Source organism: Botrytis fragariae (assembly GCF_013461495.1).
Source record: "Botrytis fragariae strain BVB16 chromosome Unknown tig00000000, whole genome shotgun sequence".
Taxonomy (NCBI): domain Eukaryota; kingdom Fungi; phylum Ascomycota; class Leotiomycetes; order Helotiales; family Sclerotiniaceae; genus Botrytis; species Botrytis fragariae.
The window spans coordinates 2,170,541-2,182,559 of record NW_023500986.1 but is presented as its reverse complement, the minus strand read 5'-3'; the positions used below and the strand labels follow the sequence as shown (position 1 = coordinate 2,182,559).

The 12,019-nt window shown below is 43.7% G+C and overlaps 3 protein-coding genes across 3 annotated transcripts; 2 read left to right on the top strand and 1 right to left on the bottom strand.

Moving 5' to 3' along the window:
* Positions 1 to 2,827: 2,827 nt before the first annotated feature.
* Positions 2,828 to 5,071, top strand: Bfra_006897 (uncharacterized protein; the record flags this gene model as incomplete). The annotated part of the gene is made up of 5 exons (XM_037337268.1): positions 2,828 to 2,956; positions 3,330 to 3,415; positions 3,846 to 3,900; positions 3,926 to 3,983; positions 4,032 to 5,071. The coding sequence occupies 5 exons, from the start codon at positions 2,828 to 2,830 to the stop codon at positions 5,069 to 5,071; spliced, it is 1,368 nt and encodes a 455-aa protein (XP_037198634.1).
* A 2,280-nt stretch (positions 5,072 to 7,351) lies between these two features.
* Bfra_006896 (putative cytochrome p450 alkane hydroxylase protein) lies at positions 7,352 to 8,936 on the bottom strand (the record flags this gene model as incomplete). The annotated part of the gene is made up of 5 exons (XM_037337267.1): positions 7,352 to 7,661; positions 7,789 to 8,303; positions 8,359 to 8,426; positions 8,495 to 8,602; positions 8,651 to 8,936. The coding sequence occupies 5 exons, from the start codon at positions 8,934 to 8,936 to the stop codon at positions 7,352 to 7,354; spliced, it is 1,287 nt and encodes a 428-aa protein (XP_037198633.1).
* A 935-nt stretch (positions 8,937 to 9,871) lies between these two features.
* Positions 9,872 to 11,764, top strand: Bfra_006895 (putative mfs multidrug transporter protein; the record flags this gene model as incomplete). Its single annotated transcript, XM_037337266.1, has 2 exons — positions 9,872 to 10,792; positions 10,841 to 11,764. The coding sequence occupies 2 exons, from the start codon at positions 9,872 to 9,874 to the stop codon at positions 11,762 to 11,764; spliced, it is 1,845 nt and encodes a 614-aa protein (XP_037198632.1).
* Between the last annotated feature and the right edge of the window lie 255 nt (positions 11,765 to 12,019).

Genomic DNA, 12,019 nt, shown 5'->3' with positions numbered 1-12,019 from the left:
TTTGTGATGGGGGTTGGTTTTGGGGGGGAAGGAGTGAAGTGTGAGGTTGAGGGAGATGGAGTATGTAGTATGTGAGTGAAGAGAGAATGGAAGAGAGAAATGGATTGATTTCAATGTGGCGGATGGAGCGAAGTGCAAATATAATATGGTGGATAAGAGGCGAGGAATGGGTTTGTAACATTGCGCTTCGCATTGTGTGAAGCTTAAAAGACCAATTATTTTTCAAACTTTCCTTCATGTGATTTTTTCAGGAAATGTAGAGGTGGAATAAACCGCTCTCTGTCGAGATCGTATAGCACTCATATCGATCTTTAGAAATTAATCATTGACAGGTAGCTTCCTGTAGATACCACGAACCATTGAAGTATATAACATAATGAGCGAGATTAGTAATGTTTATCGCTTATGGTGGTAGAATTTCGCTTACAATTTTGGTGCACGGAGGGGTGGGGAGAAGAATTGTGCATTTGGAATGGGATTTGTGGTGAGTGAATAGCTGTATGAAATGACATTGCATTTAATGGTAGATTTGGAGGACAGGTTCTGTGGTGTATCGGAGTGTTTGGGAAATTTTGCACATCTAACATTATCAAATTGTAACTTCCAGCGACACTCCAGAGATTGGGTATGGAGCCCTGCATTTTGTTTATTTCTGGGGTATAATCTTGGTTGCTCGAGAGCTAAGGAAGCTTAGGCTCTGATGGATAGAAGTATTGAGCAGATTCTCATAGTCCTTTCCAATGTCCAATCTCGAGAGTTCTTCATGTTGCTGATCTAGTGTTTGCAGATAGTGCCAGAGAGAAAAAGGAAAAGAGCCGGCTGTATTGTAGATATATAGAGCGAAGGCACAATAGATGTCAACTTTAGGTGATGATGGTAGGCGTGTATATCTGTTTCGGGCTGCGGGGTCTAATGCGTGGTTTCCAAACAGAGGCTTTGCTTTACCACCACCTCATGCTAGCTGCAGAGCTGCAGAGCTACAGAGCTACAGAGCTACAAGGACGCCGATTACTGTCCCTCGTGTATCTGATTAAAACATCCCAAAAGGGTGATGGCTTCGATGCTCCCCAAGTACTCACCTCGCCCCGCCTTTATCCTCCAATTCCCCACACCTACCCCACACTTCATCCCCTTCCGAGACCGCACTTATTCTCCGTATCCGGAATACACAATACCAAGGGCTCAAGAAGCTATAAGAAGGGAGGCTTGTATCTCCGAATTCTCCCAAATACAACAAGCTCTCTGAGGCCGGGACAGCTCTACATGGCTTCCGTCTTCCTGATATGATCCCACACCCTTACTTTGCCATCTTATTATACTTTATAACGACGACTGATGGACGCTCTATCTACTATTTGCTATTTACTTTGAAGCCATTCTGCAGTCATCGGCATAGCATGGCTTGACAACAGGCTGCTGTCACTTCCAGGGAATGTCCAAGGGGCGCCGAGAGCGGAGCGGGCCTGATAAAGGGATTGGACTCTGCCAACTGTCAGAATGTAGCTCCAACAAGGAACAAGGTAGAAGCAGGCTAACAGCTTGCAAGAAGATACTCTTGCTTGAAGCTACAACTGGATACAAGATCTTGTATTGCAACCAGAGCAAGTTCTGATAAGGCTTGAGCCTCCTTCCGAACCTGGTTCAGACATCAACAAGCTGGGCTTTCTCTTCTCTATACCTTTGCTTGTACTCTCATTGTATTTGATCCAACCACACGTACCAAACTCTCAATATTTGTGGCCCGGATCACTTGCCTTTTCGTGGTACAATTTGGGATTCTTAAGCTGCACTGTATGATATGGTCAGTATATGAGAGCGAATGCCGTGAGAGTTTCTTGGGAGGCTTACTACAGCACCCTATTTTGAAGTGTATTACTTCATGCTTTAAAGACATGCGTCAAACGAGACTGACGGTGGTGCAGCTTTAAAGTTGCGGTAAGATCTGAAAGGCGCAAGCAGTTTTTGTATTGCAGTGTCTTTTTCAGACCTAGAATTCAGTTGGAGTCAAGTGGAATATCATGAAGTACTGAGGCACTCCAGACGCGGGAGTTGTAAGGTGTGTGGGGTTTGAAGTACTCGGCAATAGAGAAGTTCTAGAGTAACGCAGCTGACCATCACAGGCAGATTGAGAAATTTGTGAGAGTACCTAGGTAAGATATAGGCTCAAAGCTCGAAGAGGATAAGTGAATTGAAGAAGAAATCAGTTGGTGTGATGAGGTATAGTGGAAGATCCATAAAGCGCATTTTACTAATTTTTGGGTTATTCAAACCTCCAGTCTATACCATTCCTTGCTGCCACCACAAACATTATTACAACAAGGCACTTCCCATATCCTCATAACAAGCAGAACAAGGCTACAAGAAAACCTGACGTTGAAAGCCCTGACTTTCTCGAACAGCTATTCGCTCGGTTAAGGTTATGGTGGTCGGGCCTTGTTGCTGTCTAGCAACCTGGTTATGATATTTCAAGCTTATTGTTCTTTCGCACAATAACCACTTTCGACCACAATACCAACTTTTGAGAAGAATTTGCACAACACCCCTCCAGCAACGACAATACCAATCACACTCTTTTTTGATACTTGTCGCTTTGCGAGAAAATCAATCTGCTTTTGATTCTATTGTGAGTATTCCCAAGCCATGATATAAAGAAAAGCACTTGCATCCTCAATTTTCCTTGAAATCAAAATTACTCGATATCCCATTCCACCACAGAAAGCAAACTTCGATCTATCAAAACTCACGATTTTCACAGGCCTTTCAAACAGAAAATTCCAAGTGTCAATCGTCCAAAGTAAGTAATCCTCAGCATCTCCATAATTTTTTCATGGTCAATACCGCGACCTTTCCATCTTACCATTTCGGCGAAGAACCTGCTTTATCAACCTTGAGACCACCCTTGCTAACTTTCGTCGCAATAGGATTTTCTCATACACCATCCTTGTTGATCAAGATCGTGTGTTTACCATTGAGTGAGTCAACCCTTTGAACTGATATGAGGGGTTGTTGCTTCCACGTTCTGCACCACTCCCGTTCTACTCAACTTCCTTGTCCCCACCACCGTTTCACCCTCTCAAGACTCTCCACAGTCATACTTGGACCTCGAGTATTCCCTTCAGAAACAGATCTTCACGTTTGCTGCCACAATTTCTTGTACCATTCCCTCTCCGATATCGCGCAATTTTTCCGATTCTCTCATGTATTCTCCCTGCATGGTATCTTGCTACTCGCATTTCTCTCCTTCGTCTTTCTTCGGCTTGAAATAGATACCTCTATCACTTGTCATTTTCAACCGAGTCCTATCTTCCTCGTTCAACATTCATGTATAGCGTGCCAACATCAAAGGTCGCATAGCTAACTCTCAGAGTAGCTCTTTAATTTCAACTTACTTATTTTCCTCTAATAAATTCGATTTGTAAGTGCTATTGTTTCCTCTTTCATTCCGACTAGTTTTTGAAAGACTGAACACCTGCTTACACCACAACAGTTTGAAACCAACATTTTGTACTTTCTCTGTCGCTCTTTATTGATTAAAGATCGCTTCAGCGTTTGTATTTCGCCGACAACAAGCTTCTGCGGCCGTCCTCTATCACCAGGACCAATCTAACAAGTTTTATCGATCTACGATCAGTAAGTGTTTGCTCTTGCCTCTGCTTTCTCGAACGCCTCTTGAAATCGAATATTTACTTACATTGAAACAGTTTTTCGGCGTTCTTCGTCTCTGCGTCCTTTCCTTGGCACCAGAAGCAAACTTGCCAATATCTTCTGATTTTTGACCTGTAAGTAATCTCCATCCTCCACGCAGCGAGAATTTCTAAACCGGACAATTACTTACACAACAACAGTATATCAAATCTGAAGTCCCTTGGTCGTTCCTATCGGCCCTCAGAACCTAGCATAGTCAACTCTCAACAACAACTTCTAGTGTCCTTTCTATCGACACCGAAGATATAACATCAAATCCTCTTCCTCCAAATACCACCGTCCGAAACAATCATGTCTTCTACTCAGTAAGTACTTTCAATTCAAAGTGGCGTCGATATCGGCACTATATTTGATAGATTACGCTAACTTGCTGAGTAGCAATAACATGAGCTGGTTTGCCAGCATGCCACTCGCAAGTGTCGCCGATTTTGAAAACGCTGCGTGGCTTGATCTTGCGCTTACAAGAAAGTTCGTCGGTGAAAAGCCATTAATGCAACTTAATTGGCTCGATCTTGAAGTGAAGTCCGTTAGATATAAGCCATTGGGCCAAAATATCGCGGTAGTTCAAGCAGTAGCTCGCAAGCAAGTCGCCACAAGCTTTTCATTGTTTCCCGAACTTGCTACCGAATTGCAAAACAAAATTTGGGTTATGGCATCGCTTAGATGTTCTCGTTTTATCTCAATCGTCGAGGAAAATGTCGATGTTGCCACACACCCTGATGATGACCAGTACAGAGTCATCGGAGCCACGCGCCCAAGACTCTTATACACTTGTAAGGGTGCTGTATCTGCTATGGTTGGCATTTATAGACCCATGTTCCAGCTTGATGCGAGCAAGTACCACGGCACAAAGAAGGGCGTTATGGTGAATCCCGACATTGACATCATCGATTTTGTGTCTCTTCTCAACTTTCAGACCCCCCCACTTGATTTTGTTGGGGCTCTTTTGAATCCTGGAGAGCTATATATGGTTCGCCACATTTGCCTTCCTATGCAAGAGTTCCATGATAATTTCCAAGCTGTTGCTCGAATTATTCGCAACCTACCTTTACTTGAATCTGTGGTCGTTGAGACAGATCAAGTCGATCTAACGCTTTCCGACACTCTCCACATTAAATTTGTGTTCGCAGACATCTGTTATGCTAGACCTGGCCGATCACCACGCACTGAGATGACCATAATGGTCATGCATGGCGGTTTCCATTTCATCGGTGCACAGGCCATTAGTATACTATTCAATGACGTTACCAACTTAACTCATCAAGCTGGCATCCTTGAGTCATTGGCAAAGATGAATCTTATGATGCGTCAGGAGGCGAACTTCCCCGACAAGATCTTTGCCTCTTTCAATTATCGTAATTCCTGATGAAGTATCTTGAGTTCTTTCCGTTCTTTTCCAAGGTACATGATCCACTCTCTTGCCAAATATCTCGTGTCTTCACTAACATCTCGCAGATTTGAGATTTATTCGACAAATTTGTGCTTTCCCAAATACAATAGCTAGGGTCTTGCTTTGTTACTTTAATGACTAATGACTTGTATCACCGTTTGTGGTGGTAGAATGTATTGAAATTGGTGCGTTGGATGCGATCGGTTTTTGCATCTTCTCTAAGACTACTTTGGTCAATGAGCTAGCAATACTATTAGCTGAAGACCTAAAGAACCAATAGAATACTTGATTTCAAATATGCATTTTTTTACTATGACTGTGCTGTGATGACTGTATAATGACGATCCCATAAATCTGCAGCAAATACTTCCATACCTCCCCGAAGTCGTGGCAGATTTGGAAAGGAAAATTTGACAATATCTTACATGAAGGTAGGACGAGAGGTTGGATTTATCCTCGATCTCATTAAACCAAATCACAGTAAGCCCAGCGCCCTTTAGAGGAAGCATTTCAACTACTTCATCAGAATTAGATCAATTTTGACCGAGATGCTGGGCAAAATACATGCTATCATGCCAAGTTGTAATGAAAGATACATCCTCGAGGACCGTAATCCAACGAGGGTTCTGGGAAAGTCTCTAGAGCAATTGCGAAGGAAAGGCAACGAGTGCAATGATAAGGACTGAGGGAAACTCGTCAATAATGGCGGCCACTGGGCGTTTTTAGTGCTGCGACTTGAAACTTTGAAGAGTGGCATTGGCTAACTTGAACAAAAGATAGTTAGTTGAGAATTATCAAGGACGATAGATGTTCAGGGAGTGAAAGCTGTGCACCTCAATTGTGTGTCAATTCTGATGGATGGTAAGTTGGTATTCTCACAGTTGTGATGTCCAAACTTTCAGAGTTTCAGAAGTTTGCAAAAGGTCTGTAAGAATCTGACCTCAAGGTAGACTCACATTGTTGTTAAGGAAGTATTGTTGAGATAAAGTCATCAAAGATGATGTATTCGAGTTATACCTGATAGAAGGTCGGCTAGACGACCATGGACGGGGATGGCTAGCCAGCATTGGCCTTTGAATACTGGATCCCAAACAACAAGGAACAATAAAATACTACCTATCCTACGATTTTATCTTTGGTTATGATAGTCTATTATATTGAATCCTTTCTTGCTGTCAACTGTAAGGAAATAGGAAATTTGAAGTTACAGAGGGGCAACGTTAAGTCTTGATCCAACAAAATTGCACAGGTGTAGCAACCAATTTCGATCCTGTGCTCTGCTTTGTTGTTACCAGTATCTAGGTACATGTATCAAGACTGAAAAAAGTTGGCGATTGTAATGAGAAATTTGGTAGGAGATCATGAAGAGCAACCAGTCTACTCTCCTATTAGGAGTATTTCCTGAACTTGGCATCGCAATTACGCTTCTAGTCCCGGAAAACATCAGCCGTGGCCTGAGACTGAAAGAAGTGTAAATCGAGCGGGGAAGAAGAAAGAAAGGACAGCGTAATTGATTACGGATAGCAATCACAGTGTTTGGAGGGGTAGCGGCAGTTCGTTAGCTGATTTAGGAACGTGGCTCGATTTGTCGGAGAAGATATTAAGAAGCTACTTCATGAAATATATAGGTAGCCCTCGGAATCGTGGCATCAATGGCCCGATGTACTCATAGTTTCCCTCTTGCCATCGTCCTACCTAAACAGGTTCAATTTGATCATGGCATTCCTGATCACAAAGGGAGATCCTAAACGCTCGCGATAAAGACTAGAATGGCTCCGTACTATATATATATAGCTGTTGTAGTAGTACGTCTACTAGTGTGTCGGAGATTTGGTATCTGGTAGTATTCGATGATCACAATGAGAGGTTGAAGTCTGTTTGGTCTTATACCGCCTTTTTCTGCCAGCACTGTTCTGATTATGTAAGTCCGATGCATTCACAATCTCGAGCTGTTGACAAGTTGCAGACAAGACTAGATTTCACCGAAGGACAACGATGGTCTAAATCACGCACCGGCATGGATTTGATGGTATCTAAAAGGGTGATGAACTCCCCATTACGTCGAATCTTTTCAAGCCATCTCACTCAAAAATACATGAGGCCCAAGAACCATTCTAATCACCTCAACAATTCATGTCTATTGCAAGGTACATCAGTCTACAGTTCAATCCGTTATAGAATTCTGCCTTTGCTTATAAAGTCTGTATTACAATTCTGATTCGTTCGGCCGTTTACTCTGAAGAGCCTATTCTCTACTCATATGAAAGCAATCTTGGCGCCATTCATGCTCTCAACGCCCATCTTGATCAATTGCAAGAACTCTAAATCTGGATCTCGATTTTCGATCACCCCAAACTTCTGCGTTAGCCGCACCAAGACATAAGCAGCCTGAGCCATAGCTTGTTGTTGAGCAGGGCATATTCTTGGACCTCCATAGAATGGAAGGAATTTCCAATTCATCTTACGCCCAACAAATCGATCAGGCCTAAAACTCTCCACATCATCACCCCAAATATCGCTGTCGTGTCGTGGTTCATACACCATGTGCCAAGCACTACTGGTGATCCTTTGGGAACAAACATCGGTTGTGTTTGATCCTCGCTACCTCCTTTGGTAAAGTAGTGTCGCGCACTGCAGCTCGCCATATCCTAGCTGCTGAACCAACAGTTCTAACGGTCTCTTGCAACACGTACCTGAAGTCTGCTAATTGTTTTAGCTTTTCAATTGACAACGAAGCACCGCCTAGTTCAAGCGAAATGCGACGAAGCTTTTTCCATTCGTTCGGATGACGAGCAAGCTGGAAAAGAGCATTTGCTACTAGCCTGGATGTCACATCCCGTGCTGGCGCAAAGAAACCTAATACGTGATACCGAAGCGCAATGGGACCTCGGATCTGCTTAGCCATTTTGTGCAACAGGACGTAGCGCTTTCCATCAGAGGGTGCGCTATCAGAATCCGTTTTCGCAGTGTCTTTAAGAGCCAACTCTACTTGTTCATCTACAAATCGGTGGACTGTCTTGTATGACTTCTTCCAATTCGGATCCTCAATAAGTCGTTGGTAGTGGAACTGGAACCATGGTGCGTCGCGTCGAGCACTGATCCCTTTCAACCCCGCAGTGAACGCTTCAGTGAACTCAATACTCTCAGGCGAGCCTTGCAGTCCATTCAAAGAGCGTCCAAAGATAAAATCTATGGAGGTGTCTAGGAACTACGCCACGAAAATGTCAGCGCCTGATTACACACTATTTTTGCGAGCCACATACTAGCCTATGCAGCAATGGTTGAATATCAAATGTCTGTCCCTCTTCCGGAATCAAATCCAAAAACTTGTCTACACAAGAAGCAAAAAGTCCAGATCTGATAGTTCTGCCCTTGCAAAAATAGGTTTCGCTAAATCACTCGACAGGCTCCAAGCAGGTCCATCTGAGAAAATACTAGGTTCCAAAAGTGGCCATTGAGCTGCTTCTCTGCCTGCGTCCTTTCCAAAGTCTTCCGCAGCTAGTGCTGCTACATTTTAAACGTTCTTCAGATCACAAGTATTGAAGAGTATCGTACCACGCCAAACTTCCGAGAAAGTTTTCCCGTGAGTGACAAATTGCGACTTATATAATCTGAAAAGGTAGCCCTCTTGAACTGCCTGAGCTTGTAGACGGGCTAGATAAGTGTCTAGGACATTTTGATGAGGAAATTTATCTGGTTCTGCGCAGTTGTGTCGGCGCTTCAGATTCCGAATATTCCTCGATCTTTTCAATTTTGGCCATAACAAAACCAGGGCGGTGACTACTATCACGATTATGTATCGTAAAAGTGGTTGTTGCCCACCGTAAAATGACACATCCATAGCGCCCTATATGAACGGGGATTTGGAGGAACTTTCATTTCTCATGCAGACTTATCATCTCTATATATTGGAGAGCATTACCATCCTTGAATATGAGAATGTTCACAGACACAAAATGCATATCCAGGGCGGAAGCCGAAAATGGTGGCCCAATTAGGGACCATTTTGGCCCTCTACAATGTACAAGTTGGAATCAGCAGTGAGCATGGTGAGAGTCTCATAATTGGTGGAAACTTTATGCAATACATAATACCTACTGTGCATGGAATGAAGCGTCATTTAGGAAACCCACTTCCCCCGGGTTAAATATCGCGATAGTCTGTCTACCTTCACTTCTATGTAGATGAAAACTTGCTTCATGCCCGCTGTTACGTTCAATGCAGATCCGCTAGGGTAGTACAAGGGTCCAGAGATAAGCTCATGTTGGCCGAAGGCCGAATCATCAACGCTAAGTCTAATGTATCGCTAGCGCATTGCTTGTTTGTGGTAATCAGGCTTATTTGTTGATCTTATCCTTGAGATAGTGTTGTAATCTGCACGCTCGGATTCGTTTATTTTGTCACTTCCAGGGTGTTATATAGACCAGCACCAGCCGTTTATTCCAGTAGATCCTAGTCACTGCACATCCTTGAAATTTATCCGGGTCATTCCTCCTCCCCTTGTTTACTAGTGACTACGAGGCAAAAAGCTTCTTGTTCTGTTCTTCGTCTATCTACATGTGTAGAACTTGGCATAAAATCAGTGTTTCGTTCGTCTATATCATTTTCATGAGAACGTGAGAAAGTGGATGCCATTTTTATGTACGTGCGGTTTCATTGTATCATGTAGGTCACAAGTCAGCCCTTCGTTTCTACTGGCTCAATGTATTAATCCGGACCCTTCAGCTGCTACACCTATCTCATGTCCTCTCAGTGCCTCAGTAAATAGTGTTACCAATGCTAGGCGACGACAAGACTCGGTACGTCGGCGATTCTGCAGTCAATGCGTTTCCCGCAGGTGCAAACTACGAAGACGCAACATTAAAAGACGGCCATTCACCTCGATCATCCTCGGATAGCACCTCTGATAGTTCTATAAGTGACAGTGATAATGAGCAAGTCCAGCTCATCGAGTCTGATACTACTCATACCCGTGAAGGAGGGGTTGCCTCACATGAGACAGCAGAGGAGCCTCCTAAAAATGAAAAGGAGAAGCCTGCATCATGGTTTTCTCTACCCAGAAAAGATCAGCTCTTCATCTTAGCCCTCGCACGTATGGCCGAGCCTATAGTTCAATCCAGCATCAACTCATACATGTTCTTCATGCTGCGCTTTTTTGACCCATCACTCTCTGACTCGACTATTTCTTCACAGGCAGGTTACCTCGCTGGGGGTTTCACAGCCGCCCAGTGCCTCACAGCTATGGTATGGGGCCGCGTGGCTGACAATGCTTCCGTAGGCAGAAAGAATGTGCTTATTATTGGATTGTTAGGCACTTTTACATCCACCATTGGTGTTGGATTTTCTCGATCTTTTGCGCCTGCGTTATTTTTTCGTTGTCTTGGAGGAGCTTTGAACGGCAATGTTAGTATCATGCGAACGATGACTTCTGAAATTATCCGAGAAAAGAAGTACCAAACAAAGGCATTCTTGTTAATGCCAATTATGTTCAATGTTGGTATTTTCTTCGGCCCTTTAATTGGAGGTTGGCTGCAGGATCCAGTTCATACTTTTCCCAGTGCGTTTGGAGCTGGAAGCAAGCTTGGTGGCAAAGATGGTGTGAGATGGATGATAAAATACCCATACGCTTTACCAAATTTATTCAATGCTTTCCTGTTATTGCTTTCGCTGTTCCTTGTAATTCTAGGTCTTGAAGAGGTATTTGACCCACAATGTTTTGCTTGATTCCACTGACAAGCTTTCCAGACGCATATTGATCGTCAGCATCTCTCTGATCCAGGCCTTAAGTTCGGCCGTTTGATGGCTCGCATTGTTTGCTGCAAATCACGACAAGCTAAATATGCTCGCTTGGGAGTGGAAGAAAGCATGAATGATGTTGAGATGACAACACCTTCCGAACACAACACAGAACCCAAGAGTTCATACAAGCCACGTGAAAAGCTGCCTCTCCGACACCTACTTCGTCGCAATGTTATCGCTACCATGGTTGCTCATGGGCTTATACAATGCCACACAAGCGCTTTCCAAAATCTTTGGTTCTTATTCCTGTCTACGCCTCGCTTTGATCCTGCCAGTTCAGAACCACCTTTTACACCACACCCCCCTCTTTTCTTTACAGGAGGCTTGGGTCTTTCACCGGATACCATTGGAACTGCAATCGGTATTATTGGCGCAATGGGTTTGATGTTGCAATTTGGTGTCTACTCATGGGTAACGCACCGTTTGGGTGTATTGTATGCATACCGCTACTCTCTAGTACTATTTCCATTCGCGTACGCCCTTGCGCCATTCCTAGCACTTCTTCACACAAAATCAGAATCGCCACACGCAGCAGACGGACCATTGATTTGGATAGGAATATGCAGTCTGCTATTCGTTGTAGTCATAGGTCGTACATTTGCACTTCCTAGCTCGCTCATCCTTATCAATAACTGTACACCGCATCCGAGTATTCTCAGCACTATTCATGGTATTGCGCAGAGCGTGAGTGCTGGGTCTAGAACATTGGGCCCGCTTGTTTTTAGTGCGGTGTATGGACAAGGACTGAAAAAAGGGATGGTGGGGATGGCGTGGTGGATTTTGATGATTGAGGCTGGCGTTGCTTTTGGGGCAAGTTGGGTGGTTTATGAAGGTAGTGGTCATGAAGTGGAAATGGAAGGAGAATCTTGAGGATGATTTAGTTCGATATATATGGATGGTATCACGGGGTGTATAAGCTATACAAGAGACGATAGACAATCTTAGGTGTTGAAGTCAGAGTATTTATAGAATAACTTAGTGGTATGTTCAATCTTTCAATTCCATCACTACACACATAAAACTAGCAATGCTAACTCCATTTCCCATAAACCTCGTGAAAAAATCCCCTAAACGGAAGAAGAGACCCACAAGATAATACAAGTTCCAGACAAGCCTAAGCTTACC